Source organism: Phascolarctos cinereus, unplaced genomic scaffold, assembly GCF_003287225.1.
Source record: "Phascolarctos cinereus isolate Bilbo 61053 unplaced genomic scaffold, phaCin_HiC Scaffold_1;HRSCAF=81, whole genome shotgun sequence".
NCBI lineage: Eukaryota > Metazoa > Chordata > Mammalia > Diprotodontia > Phascolarctidae > Phascolarctos > Phascolarctos cinereus.
In genome coordinates, this window is record NW_027555514.1 from 286,590,998 (window position 1) to 286,610,990 (window position 19,993).

The following is a 19,993-nucleotide window of genomic DNA, read 5'->3' on the forward strand; positions in this document are numbered from 1 at the left end:
GACCCTCCCATCCAGCCCCTCTTTTCACAGCCTCAGAGAGGGCAAGGGACTTGTTTCAAGTCACACAGCTATTAGTGACTGACCCATTAAGGATTACACTCTGTGAGGCATGGGTTATTACCCTTATTTTTTAGAGGAGGAAACTGAGGTCCAAAGATGAGCAAATTGGCCAGAGGCACAGAGTTGGGACTCAATCCCACTCCTCTTGCCCTGTTGTCCAAGCCCAGGGCTCTCCTCACTGGCCCACCCTGCCTTTTTCCAGCTCAGGGAGCTGGCGCTGACCCCTCGGTCTTCGGCGGTCACTGACCTTCGTGAATGTGTCCAAAGACATGGAGCCGGGGCTGTATTCGCCTCTGCACCGTGTTCAGCAGCTCGACACATCCCACCCTCTGCATCTTCTTGGGGACCCAGTCTAGAAAACCTGGCAGAGGAAAGGACATTTGAAGGAGGACGTAAAGCATGTTAGATGTTTGACCTGGTGCCAGGCTGTAGAACGCAGGGCTGCAAATTCAGCCGCAGACACTAGACGTGAGACAAGGCACTCTAGCTCTGTCTGCCCCAGTTTCTCTGATCTGTAAAATAGGGATAGTAACCCTACATAACAAGGTTGTTATGAGGATAAATGATACAATATTAAGTACAGTGCTTTGCAAACCCTTAAAAACCCTATAAAAGTACCAGCTATCGTTACTGTCTGAGGAGTGCTTGCGCTGCCGGGGTCTTGAAGGCCACGTGGGAGTAACAAGGAGTTTTGCCCCATCCTCCCCTTCCTCCTCCTGTGGCCCCCCACCCAGGGCCAGGTGCTGCCTCCTCCCATCCAGCTCCTCTCCTTCCATTCCCCCTCCAGGCTCCCAGAACCACCTTTCTCATGCCCAGCTTGGAACATACAACCTTCCTTGGTTCCCTGACACTTATGGGACAGTCACGCCTTCCTTGGGCCAGCATTCAAAGCTCTCTATGCCTGTCCCCACTTTCTCTAACTCCCCCTTATTTCCTAACAGTGCCTGATCTCTTTGCCACAGACCATAGGCCCCCCTGCTCTTCTCTGATCTCTTGACCACCTCCCAAAGGTCCCAGAATTAGAAAGGGCAGAGGTCTTGAGTTGGAAAGGATTTGATAGAACATGGGAGCACCAGCTTAGGGCCAGAAGAGGCCTGAGAGGGGCCAGAGAATGTTTTACAGATGGGGAAACTGAGGCTAGGTCTGAAAGGGAGCTCAGCAGCCATCAAGCCCAACTACATTATTTATTCATTCATTTATTTATTCATTCATTCATTTACTTATTTATTTATCTATCTACTTATTTATTTATTCATTCATTCATTCATTTATTCATTCATTCATTCATTCATTCATTTATTTATTCATTCATTCATTCAGGTGGTGATCAGGGTTAAGTGACCTGCCCAAGGTCACACAGCTAGTTAAGTATTTGAGGCTAGATTTGAACTCAGGTACTCCTGACTCCAAGGCCAGAGCTCTATTCACTGTGCCACCCAGCTGCCCCCCAACTACATTATTTAACACACAAGGAAACTGAGGCTAGAGATGGACAGATCTTGGAAGAGCAACTTCCTTCATTTTCCAGAGGGCCAGAGGTTCCTGACTGGCAAAGGGTCAGAAGCAGGATTTGAACCTGGGTCCTCTGGCTCTTTCCATGGTAGCCCATTGTCCTTTCATGGTCATCTCATGCTCTAGGGGTCTGGCAGGAGTCCAGCTCAAGTCTCCTGTTCTTCCCAACCGATAAGCATTCACGAAGGCTGGCTTGTTGGCCTTCGTGGGCCTGGACGGATAGAGCAGCGGAGGTGGTGTCTCCTTGAGAGCAGGGGAGGCTTCCCTGTCTGCCTCTGGCAGGCCAGGTCTCTGCACAGTCTGGCACACAGTAAGCCCTGAATTAATGCACTCTGCTTTCTTGATCGATCAATGGAGGGCATTCCAGGCACAGAGGACAACTTGTCTGAAGGCAGGAGAGAGGTGTGGAGGATGGGCACAGCTGGGAGTCCAGTTTTCCTGGAACATCCTGTCTGTGAAGGGGACCACAGGAGGCTGCTTTAGAGCCAGGGACACTTGGGAGGTCACCCGACTAATCCTGCTGACTGCACAGGCCTCGAATGCCAGGCTCAGGAGGTGGGGGTTTTCCAAGGGCAAGAGGGAGTCACCGAAGTTTCTGGAGCATGGAAGCAACGTGGTTAGGCCTGAACCTTAGAAACTTCCTCTGCCAGCTCCAGGGAAGGTGAGCCAGAGAAGGGAGACATCGGGGGCAGGGAGACAAGTGAGCAGCTGCTCTCACCTCTCACCAGGGAGGAGTGATGGGGACTGAGCAGCAGAGGGGACTTTGCAGCGAGGATGGGCCGGATTCAAGAGAGGGCGTAGAGGCAGGTGACAAGGCCTGGCATCCGAGTGGCAGTCGAGTCAGGAATGGACCTGCTCTGTAGACTTCGAAGTGCTCTCTCTGTCTCCCTCCCTCCCTGTCTGTCTCTTTTTCCATCTTTCTCTGTCTCTCTGTCTCTTTCTTTCTCTCTCTGTCTGTCTGTCTTTGTCTCTGTCTCTCACTCTCTGTCTCTGTCTTTCTGTCTGTCTCTGTCTCCATTTCTCTGTCTCTGTCTTCCTCCCTTCTTCCCTCCTTCCCTCTCTCTCTGTCTCTCTCTGTCTCTCTCTCTTTGTTCTCTCTGTCTCCTCTCTCTGTTCTCTCTGTCTCTCTGTCTCTCTCTCTCTGTCTCTGTCTCTCTCTCTCTCTCTGTTCTCTCTGTCTCTCTCTCTCTCTCTGTTCTCTCTCTCTCTGTTCTCTCTGTCTCTCTCTCTCTCTCTGTCTCTCTCTCTCTCTCTCTCTCTCTCTGTCTCTCTCTGTCTCCATTTCTCTGTCTCTGTCTTCTTTGTTCCCTCCTTCCCTCTCTCTCTGTCTCTCTCTCTCTCTCTGTCTCTCTCTGTCTCTCTCTGTTCTCTCTGTCTCTCTCTCTGTATCTCTCTGTCTCCATTTCTCTGTCTCTGTCTTCCTCCCTTGTTCCCTCCTTCCTTCTCTCTCTGTCTCTCTCTCTCTGTTCTCTCTGTCTCTCTCTCTCTGTCTCTCTGTCTCTCTCTCTCTGTCTCTCTGTCTCTCTCTTCTCTCTCTCTCTCTCTCTGTCTCTCTCTGTCTCTCTCTCTGTCTCTCTCTCTCTCTGTTCTCTCTCTCTCTCTTCTCTCTCTCTCTCCTCTCTCTCTCTCTCTCTCTCTCTCTCTCTCTCTCTGTCTGTCTCTGTCTCTTTCTCTCTTCCTTACTCCAATTCCCACTTTACAGATGACGGTACTGAGGCTCAGAATTCAAACCCAGGTCTTTTCTGGCTTTCATCCCAGCAGATGCTCCCCTATGGGACCACTGAACCATGGGCTGACACACTGACAGCTGTGAAAGGGCCTCCAAAGCCATCCAGTTCAACGTCACTTTACAGGTGGGAAATCAAGCTTTAGGGAAGCCCGAGGGCCTCCCATGGACACGTTGGAGTCAGAAATAGACACGGTGCTGGGTTTCTTTCTGACTCCCAGCCCAGCCCTCCAGGCACTGGGTGCCTCCAAAGCACCTTCGCGCTACAGCGTGTGAAGCCGGGAGGGGCCCATGATGGCAGTCCCAAGTGTCTGACAGGCCATCACAGGGAAAGGGGAATGGCTTTGCCTTGTGTTGCCTGACCCCAGAGAACCACCCAGGAGCAACGGAGAGAAGCTGAGAGAGGCCACTTGGGGCCATAGGTGAGGAAAGGCTTCCAGACAATTAGTGTATCCAAGTGTAAGGGCTTTCCTTGGAAGGTAGTGAGCTCTCCCCAGAAGCCTTTCTTCAGAGGTGAGGATGGCTCAGCAGAAATGTTTTCAGTCAGGTTTCTTCTTCAGGCACAGGCCAGAGTCATTGGCCTCCAGGCCCCTTCTGCGGAGTTGTGACCATCCCATTCTCCAGAGGAGGAAGCTGAGGTTGGGCGGGGGCAGGTGTCTTGCAGAAGGCCATCCAAGCGAGGAAGGGGACAGCCACTGGGCCCCAGTCCAGCCCTGCTGGCTCCTTTCCACGTGGTGTATCTGTGGGCAGCCCTGTCTGCCAGGGGAACTACTACCTGTGAAGCGCCCTTCAAACCACCACGTGCTTGTAAATGTCACCGGGTATTCTTCTTATCTCTCAGCTCCAGAGCTGGTTTAAACCCAGCGCTTAATGACAAACAACGGAAGAGAGTGAGTCAGGAATTCACTTGTAAGACCAACTGCTCCCCCCTTCCTGGGCAGCATCTCTTCCCCCAAGCTCGCCCACTGGAAAAAATGCTCCCAGGCTTTCAAACAGCCATGCGGCTCACTCTGGCAAAGAGCCAAGGCTGGCTTAGCAAGAAGGTGCTGAGCCGGAATGTGGGGGCTGCACGCAATGTCAGGGAGACAGAGAATCTCCTAAGACCTCAGAGCCTGGGAGCACCCTGGGGGCCTGTAGGCCAGCCCCATTGCTTCACAGGTGAGGAAACTGAGGCTTACAGGCGTTCAAAGGGTATGAGTAAAATTCTAGATGTAGAACTCAAAAGCACTTTAGAAGCCCCTCGGGTACAATGCCCCCATTTTACAGAGGAAACAAGCCAAGGTAAGTCACCTGTCAGTCCATTCATCTAAAAAAACAAACAAGCCTTTCTTAAGTATTTGCTATGGGGCTGCTAGGTGGTGCAGTGGATAGAGCGCTAGGCCTGGAGTCAGGAAGATCTGTGTTCAAATCCAGCCTCAGACACGTCCTAGCTATGTGACCCTGGGCAAGTCACGTAGCCCGGTTTGCCTCAGTTCCCCATCTGTAAACTGGGGATGCACTGGAGATGTATCTTTGCCAAGAAAACTGCATGGACAAGTCCACAGGGTCACGAAGAGGCAAGCGACTGGATGACTGAACAATGCGCCAGGCACTGGGCTGGTACTTGGTTCACAAAGGAAGACAAAGCCAACTCCTTCCCCCATTCCGGGGGGGGGGGAGAGATCACATAAATAACCAGCATAGAAAGAAGATCATTTCAGTGGGAGAGCCCAGCCACCAGGAGGACCAGAGCCAGCCTTCTATGGACGGCGAGATTGGGGCTGACCCTTGAAGGAAGCCAGGGAAGGAGGGAGGGCATTTCAGGTGGGAGGCACAGCCAGGGCAAAGGGACTGAGGTGGGTCAGAGAGGGTTTGAGGAGGATTGAACGGGATGTACGGATGGATCCGAGAGGACCTGGAGGTGACTGGAAAAGCAGGAAAGGGCCAGAGCTTTATATGCCAAATAGAGGACCTCATTTCTGATCCGGAAGGTAATAGGGAGCCATGGTGGCTCATTGAGGAGGGAGGTGACATGGACGGACCTATCTATGCTTTAGGAAAAAAATCACTTTGACATCCAGAGTGGAGGGTAGATCAAAGTGGGGAGAGACCTGCTGAGCCCATAAGTTGCAAATCAGGTGCCAATCTATGTTAGTGGTGGGATTTTCCTCCTCAGAAGTTCACTCTACCAAAGAAATCCTGGGTACAATCCCAGACCAAACGCTTGGGGATTACTCAGCTTGGGGATTAACCACTTGGTTTTTTCCCCTCCTAAAGAAGGACAGGTGCTGTCAGTACCTTCTAAATATTGGTGCCCCGGGCATAGCTACAGTCACCTCACCTTGGTTACATCTCTCCTGTAGGATTAACCTGGACTAATCATTTAACGTGTCTGAGTCTCCATCTCCTCTTCTGTAAATTGGGAATAAGAAAACCTGTCACGACAAGGTTTTGTCCTTTTCTTCAAGAAGGACAGTGGAACCAGATGTCTTTGAAAGATCTCTAGCAAGAAGAGCTGAGAGAAAAAGACTTAACTAACCAGAAAATTCAATCAGCCAGCACCCTCTCTGTTCCTCACAGACGGCTGATAGGCCAACAGCCAGAGCGGGGCTACATTTCTCCCACCAGGCTGCATCTTGCCCAGTTCTCTAAAATATGGCAGGAAACAGGCTATGGTTCAGAGAATTCTAGAACTCAAGGGCTGGGAGGGCCCTTAGAATAGGGGATGTCAGAGCTGGGAGGGGAATTAGAAGAGAGGATGGCAGAGCTGGAAGGGAGCTTAGAACAGGGGATGTCAGAGCTGAGAGGGAGCTTAGAACAGAGGATGGCAGAGCTGGGAGTGGAATTAGAACAGAGAGTGCCAAAACTGAGAGGGAGCTTAGAACAGGGGATGGCAGAGCTGAGAGGGAGCTTAGAACAGGGGATGGCAGAGCTGGGAGGGATAACCCAAAGCTACCGGGAAAACGAATGATTTCCCTACTGGGACACATAGCCCTAGAGACCACAAAGGGGAGACCCTTCCCCTTCAGAAACTTTCCGAGCCAATAGCCAAGCTCCCCTGGTCGGCTCCTTCTTTGAGCGAAGCCTCATTCCCGTGGCATGCCCATTGATCAGCCTCCCAAAGCCTCTCCATAGGTTGGTGCCTGATTCTACACACATGGTTACCCATCCAAGATGAACTGATGGCATTGGGTACACATTTTGGGACAGGGAGGGGAAGGGCTGCAGGCTGGGGGAGAGGAGGGGCCTCCTTGTCACAGGCAACTGAGCTCAAGAGGCAGGGGGTGACGTGGAGACAAATGGGGAGGAGAGATCCCCAGGGACAGAGATGGTGACAGTCGGGGTCTAGGAGGGACTGACAACTAGTGCTTGGAGAGGAGGAAGAGGAGGAGGAGGAGGAGAAGAAGAAAGAGAGAGACAGAGAGACAGACAGACAGACAGACAGAGAGACAGAGACAGACAGAGACAAAGACAGAGAGAAAGTCAGAGAGAGAGATAGAAAGACAGAGGGAAAGAGAGAGAAAGAGAGAGAAAGAGAGAGACACACACAGAGAGACAAATACAGAGACAGAGTGTATGGGAGAGAGAAAGGGCTGCTTTGAAAGGAGACATCTCGCCTCTGCTGTCTAAGTAGAGAGGTGGGAGGCTATGGGTACAGAGAGCTGCATACATTGCTGGGCACAGTCCCTCAGCTGGTTGGGTTTTTTTTGATTGTTTTTCATTGCTGTTAAGGAGAATTCCACAGAAGGGTTTTGGAGGAAGTGTCTATAGTGAAAGAAAATGAACAAACAAAGCTTTTTTTAAAAAGCGTGTATATGCATGTGTGTGTATGTGTGAGAGAGAGAGATACAGACAGAAACAGAAACAAAGAGAAACAATACAGAGAAACAGAGAAGGAGGGAGAGAGGGTTAGGGATAGCTAAGGAAAAAAGCCATTCTGAACTCAGGGCAGGGCCAGTCCTCCTTCCTAATTAAATTTAAGTCACTTAATAGGGACAGAGAATAAATCCAGTGGAAACTTCTTTCGGATCCTGAGAGGCTCAGTAGACTAGAATCCAGTACCAGAGAAGAGGCAGGCTCCGACATGGTCTGTGCTGGCATCAAGGTGGCTCAGGAGGAAGGACTCTCAGGGGTGCCCACCTAGGGCATCACTAGATCCCTCGAGGGCTCTCTGGGCCCAAGGAGGAGCTGAAGGAGGCAGCCCTGCTCACAGTTAAGGAGGGGAGATACAGAGAAGGGCCGTTGGGGAAAAGGAACGGGAAAAGGGAGCATCAGGAGAAGATGGGCCCAGAGGCCCCAGAGCCAAGGGTACCCGCCAAGCGTGTGCTGGGGCAGGGCACCTAATAGGTTTCCTGGTCTGGCAGCAGAGACAATCTGGGTTTGAATCCCAGCTCTGGCACTGACTATGTGACTTTAGGCAGGACCCATCCCCTCTCTGGGCCTCAGTTTCCCCCTCTGGATCAATAATGTTCAATTATTTTAGATTACATGACCCTATCAGTAAAAAATGTTTGTTACTGAATTCCCAAAAAGGAGGGCTGGGGTCGGATAAGGAGTCCGGGCTCCTTCCTCCCAGTCACAGATACAAAGGCCTCCCTCCCTCGGAGGTACCTGCCGGGAGGTGACCTGGGAGCAGGGAAAGGAGCTGGCACCTGGGTGCTGCCCTAGGTAGCCTCCCATGGGAGGAGCTCAGGAGAGGGACTTTGGGAGTTTGCCCCACAGAGGGAAGGAGTGGAGTTAGGAGGCATTGGGAGATAAGGGTAGGTGCAGGTGGTGGGGGGACCAGTGGCCAGAGGGACAAAGCAGGGGAGGGGAAGGAGAGTGGCAGAATCCAGAAGGTCAGAGCTGGACGGGACCTTGGAGATCAGACCTGAACTCCCCTCATTTTACTGATAAACCGAACCTAGAGAGGGCAAGTAACTTGTCCAGGTTACGCAGACAGCCGGTGACTTAGCTAGAACCAGCTTTGAGATTCCTGAGTGGGAACTGGATCTCTTCCCTGCTGCTTCCTTCAAGGCAGGAGGAGAGTAAGGAAAAAGGAGGGTGGGATGGTCACAGGGAAGAGGGAGGGGGAAGCAAAGAAATCCTCTAATGTAGCAGTTAGCACCTTTTGATTTAAAAAATAAAACAAACACATGCAAACTCAGAGCAAATTCCCCACAGAGGCCAGAGTCCCCTCTGACCAGCAGGGCTGCTGTGAGAGCCAAGTTCATGGCCCCGAGACAAGATATTTATTAAAAGCACACACCCACACATTGAATGAATGTATCTAGAACAGGGATCCAGCATGGGCAGCTTGATCATGTCCAGGTTTCTTATTCTTAATGTTCTGTGTTCTAAGCCACCTTCCAGGCCTGACATCTAAGGTCCTTTCCTGCCATTCTTATGTTCTGCGTTCTAAGCCACCTTCCAGGCCTGACATTCCACATTGGAAGACTCTTTCCTGTTCTTATGTTCTCTGTTTTAAGCCACCATCCAGGTCAGACATTCTATGTTCTAAGGCCTTTTCCCACTGTTCTTATGTTCCATGTTCTAAGCTACCTTCCAGGACTGACATTTTACATTCTAAGATCCTTTCCCATTCTTCTGTTCTATTGTTCTAAGCCATCTTCTGGGACTGACATTCCATGGTCTAAGATCCTTTCCTGTTCTTATGTTCTATGTTCTAAGCCACATCCCAGGTCTGACATTCCATATTCTAATCTCTCCCCCTACCCCAGCCCTGACATTCCATTGTCTAAGTCTCTCTTAGCTCTAATATTCTATGATTTAACGAGTCTTCCATTACTTTCCCAGCTGTCTTAGCCACCTTCCCTCTTTCCCATCCCCCTCACATGAGCATAGGGTGCCCTTCATGGCTTCACTGATGAAGTAGGTTGAACCTTACCCAATGGTGGTCCGTGTGTTATAAGAATGTCTATTCCTTCTGGGATCAGATTCCATTTCTCTAACAGAGCCTGGCCTCGAGGGAGATTGAAGCCCCAGCCATAGAACCAGGGTTGCCTGCCAAAAGATGAGGGGAAGGGTTAGCAACAGAACTGATGGAACGGTTGGAAAATCCATTGAAAAAAAAAAACAGCCCAGCACCCAGGCTCTCATTAGAACCAGGTCTCAGAACAACATTGGAGTTTGGAAGCAGGGACGTGACCACTTCACACACATGCACAGTGGCATACAACATACATGTGAGTGTACTCAGGAAAACACGCCTACACAGGTGTGCATGCAAGTCTTTATTCATCATGAGGAAAATCTTCTAGACAGAATAGAACAGTTCATATTTATGAGAAGCAAGAGCACACAGGACAAGTTAGCTTTTGAAAGAGGGGGATAGAGGATAGATACATATGCATATATACATATACAATATATGTAAAATACAAATACATATCTATGTGTATATATATGTGTGTGTGTATATATATATCCACATATACAGTATATGTGTGTATATATATAAATCTATATCTCCAAATCTTTCTCTCTCTCACTCTCTCTCTCTCCCTCTCTCCCTCTCTCTCTCTCTTCCTCCATTTAGAGCTGCCTCTGAATCTGGAAGAAAGACCAGCCTTCATGTCCCCCCCGCCCCATCCTGGCTATGGGATCTTGGTGCTTGACCTCTCCCAGTTCTAGGCAGCTCTCTAGGACTCTGAGGAGCGTGTGCCAATTTACCCCAGACCATCACAGTGACATCACGGGTCCAAGACAAAAAAAAAAAGGTTCTTGTGAGTCGAACCAGACAGTTGGCCAAGTGCTTCAGGTGAATTATCTCATTCGATTTTCATAAGGCTTAGTAGCAGTTACCATCATCATTATTAGTCATAATCCCTGAATGCAGACTTTCTCCTCGGGTCCCAATGCACAGCAAGAGTCTACCAGAGTCATGCTCACCCTGATAAACACTCATTCTCTCCTCATTTGCACAACCATGGAAATCACACTCACTGAATTAACTTCTCTAACACATTCCCTGGTGACCCTCCAAAGCACCCCTCTGCCCAGCACTCAGCAGCCTCCACCAACTCACAGCCAGGGCACACCTTCATCACCAGCTCTCTATGGGACGTAGGTTTGTTGCTGCTGGTACCTGGCACCATATGCCCGGGAGTTATTTTGTACATATTTTTTGTGCACTTGGGTGTCCATGTTGTGTCTCCTCATAAGATGTGGGAGGGCAAGGACTGTGTCATTCCCGTCTTTGTATCCCCAGGGTTTAGGGCAATTACCAGTACACAGTAAGTGCTTAACAAATGTTTGATAATTAAGTGTCTCCTACATGCAGAGCACTGTGCAAGGCTTTGAGAATACAAAGGCAAAGGTGAAAGCTGAGCTGCTCCTTCAATCACCAACCCAAAGCAGCCTCTGGAGCCCTAAATTGATCAACATCGGCCATGATGCTCCCTCTTGCCATTCCTAAACACTGCAGGCACCTAGAACCCTCCGATACACTTGTTTCTCCCCTTTCTCTTTGTAGCCCTGCAGGATCTCCAGTGCCTGATCCCTAGGCTGAATGTGACAGACTTCTGTCTGAGACACAGTGTTCTGAGGCCCCGCTCTTATTGAGAGGGAAGGATGAAGGGAGGGAGGGAGAGAGGGAGAGAGAGAGACACAGAGAGAGAGAGAGAGAGAGAGAGAGAGAGAGAGAGAGAGAGAGAGAGAATAGGAAGAGGGAGAGATAGAAAGAGAGGGAGAGAAAGAAGAGGAGAGGATGGAGAGGGAGAAAGAAAGGAGAGAAAGAAGAGGAAAGGAAGGAGAGAGAGAATGAGAGAGAAAGAAAGAAAAAGAGGAGAGAAAGAAGAGGAGAGGAGGGAGAAACAGAGAGAGAGAGAAAGCAGGAGAGAGAGAGAAGAAAAGAGAGAAAAGAGGGAGAGATGGAGAGGAGAGAAAGAAGAGGAGAAGAGAGAGGGACAGAGAAAGAGAGAGAAAAGGAGAAAAAGAGAGAGAAGAGAGGAAGGAGAGACAGAGAAAGAGAGAATGAGAGAGAAAGAAAGAAAAAGAGAGGGAGAAAGAGGAGAGAAGAGGAGGGTGGGAGGGAAAGAGAGGGACAGAGAGAGAGAGAAGGACAGAGAGACAGAGGAATTAGGGGTAGATATCAGCCACCATAAAGTAGGGAGCCATTTGCTGAGTACTGGGTGTTTAGGTTTTGAGGAAGCAAGGAGACATGGGGCATCACAATCTACGTCTGTGGAGGGAGGGTGGTTCCCCACCAATGACAGCGTGTGGGTGAGGTGGGCTAGAAGAAGGCACCCTGGACTTAGTCACATGACTTGGTTCCATTCCTGGCTTGGTGCCAGAGTCAGATATTACATTACATCATATTGTACTGCATTCTATTATGCTACAATTAATTCAGTGATATCTAATGGCTGTGTGACTCCAAGTTCTCTCGGAGCCTCAATCTCCTCATCCACAAAATGGGAATAATGACCCTGTCACCCTCAAAAGGCAGTTACAAGACGAGCACCTCCCAATCACCAGGTGTTTAATGAATGTGCCCTGTTAGGGTGATGGAGTGCAGGGTGGTGCCATAGGCAGAGCACTGACCTTGGAATCTGGGGGCCTGGGGGGCTGAACGACCCCTCCAATCTTGCCACGAGGCCTCTGTGCCTCAGATTCCTCATCTTTAAAGTAAGAGAGCAGAACTTGACCTTCAATGTCACTCCAACTCAACATCTATGATCCTAGAACGATTTTCAAGTCTTCAAATGGGCCTGCCCCTCAGCAAACAGAAGGGCCAATGAGGGCCAATGAGGGCCAATGCTCACACAGAGCAGACCCTTTCCTCCAGCTTCAGGGCATCACCTGCTCCGTGCTGGTTCCTTGTAGGCTGCTGAAAAATTGCTCAATGGGGTCCTCATCACGGGCATTGGGCTGTCATTGGAACTCAACCACTATCTGGCTCAGGAATGGGTCCCCTGAGAGCACTCAAGTCTGATTTACACACTGAGCCTGGAGAGTGCGATGAAATATTGTCCCACTTGTTCCTTTCTAATCCTGTCCTTTCAGGGAGTGAGATCATAGAATGTGAGACCAAGGGGGGGAATGAAGAAGAGAGGAGAACACTGTCTGGATCTGGGAGGGTCCTGGGACTCATCTTGTACAGCCTGACACTGAATCAGGTCAGGATACTTGGGTCCAAAGACAAGTCAGAGACTTGCCCAAGGTCTCATGGCAAGTTGACAGAGATGTGGGGTCAGGGACTTTCCCTCCACACTGTAGAGTTGGACTCAAGTTCGGAGAAGTAGCAGAAAAGAAGGAGACAGCAGGCGTTCAGACCCAGGCTCTAATTCTAGGACTGCTCTTTCCTCTATATCATGGCTTCCCTGAACAAGGCAGGGTTCGTGGTCACTGAGATCCACCCAACACACAGCCAGCTTGATGCAGAAGAGCTCCCTGGGCTTGAGGCTAGGAGGAAGGTTCTCCAGCCAATGGTCACGGAAGCAGCCCAAGATGAGTCCAACCAGTGAACAACGTCATGTTGTTGACACGTTCCAACGGGGTGTCCATAGAGAAGGAACTTTGTAATGATGGCTAAGGGTTCAGACTGGGGAGTGAGGCAGGCTGGGCCAGAAGTGTCCTGAGTCAACAGATGTAGAGTCTGAACACGGAACTGAGAGCCTAAGGCAAGTCTTGGGGATTGTTCCTTTCCTGGCCCTTGGTTGGGATGGAGTGTAGCTACCATCTAAGGATGGATGGCTATCACTCGGAGGATGGGGCTGGCCTGGCAAAGGGAGGAGACATAAAGTCTCCTTGGTGGAACGATTCATGTTCCAAAGGCAGATTAGAGCTATTTAAGTAAATGAGCCTGGAAGAAAGGATGCTTAGTGGGAACCATGACCTGACTCTCCAAGTACATGAAGGTGGACACATGGAAGAGGGAGGAGTAGTCTGGTGGGATGGGAAGTGTGCTGGACTGGAGTCAGGAAGGCTGAGTTCAAATCCCATATCTGGCACTCATCAGCTGTAACCCTGGGCAAATCACTGACCTTCTCTTAGCCTCCATTTCCTTCTTCTGTCAAATGGGGATATCAGTACCTGCAGAGTCACCCTCACAGGGTTGTGAAAAGGCTTCAATGGAGGATGTATGTAAAGTGCTTTAAATATCTGTTATTGTTATTATTATTTTTGAGCCTTTGTTTCTTCATCTGCAAAATGGGGACAGTTGTATTTCTGTTATCTCTTTCCTAGGGTTGTGGGGAAGATTATAATCGATGCCAAGGGCTTTGTGAACCTAAAGCACTCTGGGAAGGCAAGCTGGGCTCTGCAGACCCAAGTACGCAGACAGGGAGACTTGCCCCAGGAGCAGATTTTAGCTCGCTGTCAGAAAAAACTTCCTCATGACGGGAGCTGTCCAAAGGTGTATTGGGCTGCTTCTTGGAGTAGTGAGTTCCCCATCACTAGCAGACTTCTAGTAGACACTGGCTAACCTCTTGTGGGGGATGTCGAAGAGAGGATCTGCACTTTGGGGAGAGAGTGGATGACATGACCTCTGAGGTTTGTTTTAACTCTGCAATTCTCTGGTTCTATAAAAGGAGAAAAGAATAATCGTAGTAAATTATACTGACTACAGAGCTATAAAGGGAATCTAGGGTCCATAGGAAGAAGACTGGCAGGAAACTATGCTAGTAACCTTAAGGCTTGCATGTGTGTGAGGATGGGGGCTTCCCCCTGCGTTGTGGTTGAGGTCTACAGCAGGGGCTTTTGGGGGTCCGTGCATCAGAGGAGGTCAGAAGAGGGCCTGGTGGTCTCAGGGGAGCTGACCCCTCCCTGCTTCACTGGCTGTCAAGTCACGTGGGTCCATACACTTCGGTGATGCCTCTCTGACAGCCCCCACAGGGTGGAGGTTGGATTAGATGATCTTGAAGTTTCCTCCCATCCCTACAGTTCTGCCATCCTGGGATATGATAACCGACGAGCTGGTCAGGATGTGACCAGATGTAGCAGAGGGTGGCATGAGGGGGAGCTGGTTGGAAGGCCTGGCCTCCCGGACCTCAGTTTCCTCCTCTGACCCTCCCTTTCCTAGTCAGGAAAGCTCGGCGCAGATGATAAAAGTCCTTTTGAGCTGGAGGCTGTCTCTCCTTGTCCCTGGCAGCTGGAAATGGGCAGCCGGTGCCTCCTGCTCCCCTCAGGGAGGGGAGAAAGGCAGGGAGCTACACTAGCGAAGCCTTCTTAAAAGCAGGATTCGTATTTCAGAAATCTAATCAAATATTTACAAGCCTGGAAAGGGCATAATCAGCATGGAAATAAGTTATTTTTAAGATTCTCTGTGAAGAAAAAGTGGAGGGAGTTTTTCTCTCTCTTTCAAAAGGAACTGAAAATATTGCAGACAATTTATTTAGTCCCATTGAACTGAAGAGACTGAGGAGGTTTCTGGCACTCTAAAGGGCCATGGTGCTCAGGGAAGCCTTGCCCTTACCCAGGCTTAATGAGGAGCCCGATGTGTTGGAATGGGGGTTTCCCTCAGGAAGTGACCAGCCTGGGATTGAAATCAATAGCACCGGGGATCACAGACTGTCAGAGGCGGGAGAGAGAGACCTTGGAACATGGATTGTCAGAGCTATAAAGAACTTTAGAACAAAGAATGTCAGGGCTGGGAAGGATCTTAAGCATCCCTGAGTGCAATACATTCATTTCACAGATAAGCAAACTGAGGTCTAGAAAGGATCCTGGGACCATCGAAGTAGAGCTAGAAGGGACCTCGGAATCCATCTGGTCTAACTCGTTTATTTTATAGATAAGGAAACTGAGGCCAAGGAGTTGAAATGATTTGCTCAAGGTCACATGGATCACAATCATCAGAGGATGGATTTCCCCAGCTTTTCTCTCTCCAGGGACAGAGCTTTTTCGGGTGCCATGCATATGATTGTTTACATTTAGGAAGGCAGTAAGATTTGGCATTCTGTGACACCTGAATGCAGCTCCTCTTACTTCAAATATACCGCTCTTTTAATAAGCCCGCTGCTTCCCTCTCCCCTCTCCCTTCCTGGATTTCTCTCCCTCTCCCCCAGTTCCAATTTCCTGCCGATCCAGCTTCCCGAAGGAGTGGAGGGGACAGAGGAAGGCAGAGCCCAGAGGGTGCTGCAGTGGTCCTGGGGGGTCAGACATCATGGCAAGGGCTGAGCATTCCATTGCCTCGCACGACCATCCATCCTTGGACAGCCTCCAAGCATGAGGCATTCCCAAGGAATACTGGACCCCCGAAAGAATTCAGTGCCTGTGCTGGTGCTGCATGGGGCTTCAAAACAAGAAGCATGGAGCAGGGGAGAGAGAAAAAGAAAAGGGAGGAGACAGCGAGAGGTTTCTTCTTTCCAGGTCATAGCCCAGAAATCTAGTCATTTTGAGGAGGGCAAGGGGATTTTATCAATCCTCAACTCCCCTCCTGTGAAATTATCATTACAAAGCAGCTATCAAAATTTCACATAGAAAAGAAAAAACAAAAAGGAAATTACTCTGGCAGCCCAAGCCTGCTTGAAAACAATGCCTGGGTTCTTACTGCATAATCTAGCCAGTAACCTGGAACATTGGTGATCCTGGGGGTCTTGCATAGGCCATCGGGCCCCAAGCATGCCGGTGACAGCCTTAGTGGCTGAGTGGGAAGGACTGAATCGCCTCCACACCACTGCCATGTTCCACGGTCCATGTAACCACTGTACTCCAGCTTCTAGAGATGGCTCCTGTGATGGGTATAGGAGCAAAGGCCTGGATCCTGGGCTGGGGAAATGACCTTGAAATCATCTTCTACCAGTGGGACCAGGTAAAGTAGATGTGGTGGAGGAATAGAAGGAACCCAAAGCTTGAGAGTTAGGAGACCTAGGCTTTAGGCCAAGGGAGAGCGCAGCTTCTTAGAAAGCGTGCTGGAATTGGAATCAGAGGATCTGGATTCAAAACCTGACTCTGCCACTTATTATTGGCGTGACTAAGCCTCAGATTCCTCCTGCATTGAGTAAAAGGGCTGGGCTGGCTCATGGGCGTGCAGATTTAGAGGTGGATAGGGGGCATCTACCTCAAACCTCCCGGCTTTGACCCTGTGATTTGTGACATCCTTGTGAATCCATTTACTAGTTGTATGACTGAAAGTCAGTGACTTACCACCTCTGAGCCTCAGTTTTCCCCATCTGTACAGACCACCTGGAATGGAGGGGTTTCGAGTGGGACAGGACCTGTGAGAGTATTTAGTCCATTCCTTCATCTCTGAGGGGTGGAAATGCAGCCTCCTGCAGGTAGACTTCCAGAGACAGTACTTCCTAAACTATGAAGAGCACCTGGGGGTCAGCTCTCACACACGCTAATAAATGCCACTGCCATCTTGGGCCCTGGGAGGAAGTAGGGTCTGAATTCTAGGCTGTCACTGGCAATGGAGGAGAAGCACTGATCAAACGTGGCCGTTTCTGGGTAAGACACACCAGGGTGCTCGATGGAGGAGTTCTCAGGAGCTGGGAGCCCCGAGGCCGTCCCCCTACCCCTGGACCCTGCCAAGGCTCTGAGCCTGGGGGGTCGGGCCCCATGGCCGTCGGACAGTCAGATGCAGCTTCACGGACCTGAATTCTCAGTGTTCTGTTCTAAAGTAACCATTGAAATAATTTTCTTCCAGAATGATAGTTGCTATGGCAACCCCGGCAAATTCTCCTTTTCTGAAACAGATGTCTCATTTAGTCGAAAATTAGAATGTGAAAAAACCCATGGGAAAAATTAATTCAAACTTTAACAGAACACTGAATACAATGTAATCTCATGCAGGTTAACCCCTTAACAGCTTTTCCACCAGTGGAGGGGAACCTCCAAGCACAGTCTAATTAAGCTCTCGAACCCCCAGACCTCACCTCCCCACAAGGGGGAGGACTTGATTTCCCTGGCAGCAGGAATCTCTGATCTCCCAATCACAAAGACAGGGAAAGGGAGAGATAGAACAGACAGACAAGTAAGAGAGGACTGAGATAGAGAGGAATTACCCAGACATGCATACAGTATACATATTTGTATTAGAGATAAACACACAAATGCATCACAATGGTAACTTTCATTTTACATTTCTACACCCAGTTAAGGCTTCAGAAGAATCTTCAACAATAACTTTAATAGCTTCTGTTGAAGGTATGCAAAGCACTTTACGTTGGTTATGTCAAAGAAATTGGTGCTGCCATTACTCCCATCTTCCAGATGTGGAAACGGAAGCTCTGGGAGCTTGACCAACTTGTGTTGGGGGCGGGCACAGAGTTAGGGATGGCGTTTGGATCAAGGCCTAGCATTCCTGTCCATTTTGCCACACTGCTTTCTGCGATTCAAAGACAGAGAGAATGTCCAATCCTTGTGGACTGCATGACGCAGGGCAAGTTCTTCCTGTGTCAGCCTCAGTTTCCTCATCTGAAAAGTAAGGTCAGACTAGTTGACCTACAAGGCCCTTTCAGTTCTAAATCCACGGGCCGAGGGCTCCTTCCACAAACGAGTGTTTTTCTTACTGTGGCTCTGCTGGGGACGGCAGCTTCTCCAAGCCTTAGGACATAGTTTGCATGGTACAGGGTGGAGAGCCTGGGCTTTGGAGGCACAGGGCCTGGACTCAGACCCTACCTCGAACACTTCCTAGTTCAGGGTCTATGATTCCATAAATGACAGCGGCCCAAATACCCATCTGCCCAGCCACCAAACGTCTGGGGCTAAGCATTCTGCACTGAGCCAGAAGCTCCTTGGATGGATGGGGCTCCCCGTCCATTTCTGGGGCCCTGCTGGGCACCCTGTCAGCCTGACAGGACTTGGTATGGTTTTGAGAACCCCCGGTAGGCTGTCAGTATGCTTATCAGTGTGTGTATACGTAAATACCTGCATCATACTTATACACATAACACATGAGAGGTAACATGGAGGGAGGGGACAGAGAGCCGGCCTCAGAGGCACCAAGACCTGGGTTCAAACCTGCCCATGACCCATTTGCAGCTGTGAGACTCTGGACAAGTTACCCAACCTCTGGGTGGTCCGGGCTCCTCCCTAAGGGCTGGTGAAAGAGAAATCACAGGCGCAGTTCCTCTCCCTTTCCGCCACCCCTGCTCAGCTCTGGATTTACTCTGCCCCTACTGGTGCAGCTCAGTGACTTCTGGTCTACAAGAGAGCAGCTTAGGGAAACTGAGTCACGCGGTCAGCTTCCTGGCTCTGAGGCAGCCTCTCTGTCTCCTCCTCTGACAGGTCTGTGCGCGTGTACTCAGAGAAAAGAGAGATTCTTTATGACCTTGCCTTTCTCCTACTGGCAAGGCGCACGGCCCCCTCAACTGGCAATGTTGTTCCTGAGTGATCTAAGCAGCATATGATATGCTTGGGGGAGGCAAGTGTGGTATGGTGCAAGGAGCATTGGCTCTGAAGTCCAAGGATCTGGGTTCAAATTCCATCTTGGCTGTGTGACCTTGGGCAAATCACCTTCACTCTCTGGGCCTCAGTTTCTTCCTCTGTAAAATGAGGGATTGGACTAGATACCCCAATAGTAGCCTTGCTCCTCAGTACCTGTGTGACCTTGGTGAAGTCACTCTCTCTCCGGCACTCAGTGTCCTCCTTTATAAAATGGAGGGTCTCTGGATGCACAAGGGGGCTGCCTTTGGCTGCTACACTTCAGTCTGTGGGTCCCTGGGAATCTAAATCCCTTGGATTTAGAAAGGGCTCTGGCGAGTATGTGAGGCCAATGAAGAGAAGCCTCAGTCTTTCAAGAAACAAGGCAGGGGGACCAGGATGGGCTTCTTTTATTTTGTTTGGTGCCAGATCAGTCATTTTACTATCCTTTCATTCAGGAACACCCAGCGAATTGCCAAGTGGTTCAGGTCAATGCTTGCCATGTGGCTTGGTGCCTCAGAGAGTTCTGTGGGAGCGGTGACAGGGCAGGGACCTGCCCAGGGCCACACAATCAGGATGTGTCAGGGGCAAGACTTGGAGACCAGCTCTCTAGCTGCTGCCCTATCCTGCCTCTCAGAGGTAGGGGAGGGGTCTTATATTGGCTCTAAAAATGCCAAAGAAAGAACACTAATACATTGTTGGTGAAGTTGTGAAATGATCCAACCATTTTGGAAAGCAATTTGGCACTATGCCCAAAGGGCTATAAAATTGTGCATACCCTTTGACCCAGCAATAGCACTTCTAGGGCTGTATCCCAAAGAGATCATACGAATGGGAAAAGGACCCACATGTACAAAAATATTGATAGCAGCTCTTTTGGTGATGGCAAAGAATTGGAAATTGAGAGGATGCCCATCCATTGGGGAATGGCTGAACAAGTTGTGGTATATGAATGTAATGGAATACTATTGTGCTATAAGAAATGACAAGGGGGAAGTGTCATAAAAACCTGGACAGACTTGCATGGTCTGATGCTGAGTGAAGTGAGCAGAACCAGGAGAACGTTGTACACAGTAACAACCACATTATGTGATGACTACTATTGATAAACAACCCTTCCTAGCAATACAAGGATGTAAGACATCTCCAGAGGCCTCGTGATGGCAAATGCTATTCACACCCAGAGAAAGAACTATGCAGTCTGAATGCAGATTGAAGCAGACTATTTGCTATTTTTTTCTTTTCTTTTGTTTTGTTTCCTCTTTCTGGTGGTTCCTCCTATTGGTTCTAATTCTTACTTACAACATCACTAATGTGAAAACATATTTAATAGAAATGTACATGTATAGCATATATCAGATTGCTCGCCGTCTTGGGGAGGGGGAGAAAAATTTAAAACTCAAAACC

The 19,993-nt window shown here is 49.6% G+C and overlaps 1 protein-coding gene across 2 annotated transcripts in view; it reads right to left on the bottom strand.

Annotated features, from left to right (window-relative positions):
• Nucleotides 1-19,993, bottom strand: part of MPPED1 (metallophosphoesterase domain containing 1) — a 113,290-nt gene that overhangs the window by 775 nt on the left and 92,522 nt on the right. For both annotated transcript variants that reach the window (XM_020982812.2, XM_020982813.2), the window contains 2 exons: nucleotides 9,165-9,280; nucleotides 308-421 (listed from right to left, as the gene is read on the bottom strand). In XM_020982812.2, the coding sequence (XP_020838471.1) occupies nucleotides 308-421; nucleotides 9,165-9,280 (230 nt within the window). The remainder of the gene's footprint in view (nucleotides 1-307; nucleotides 422-9,164; nucleotides 9,281-19,993) is intronic.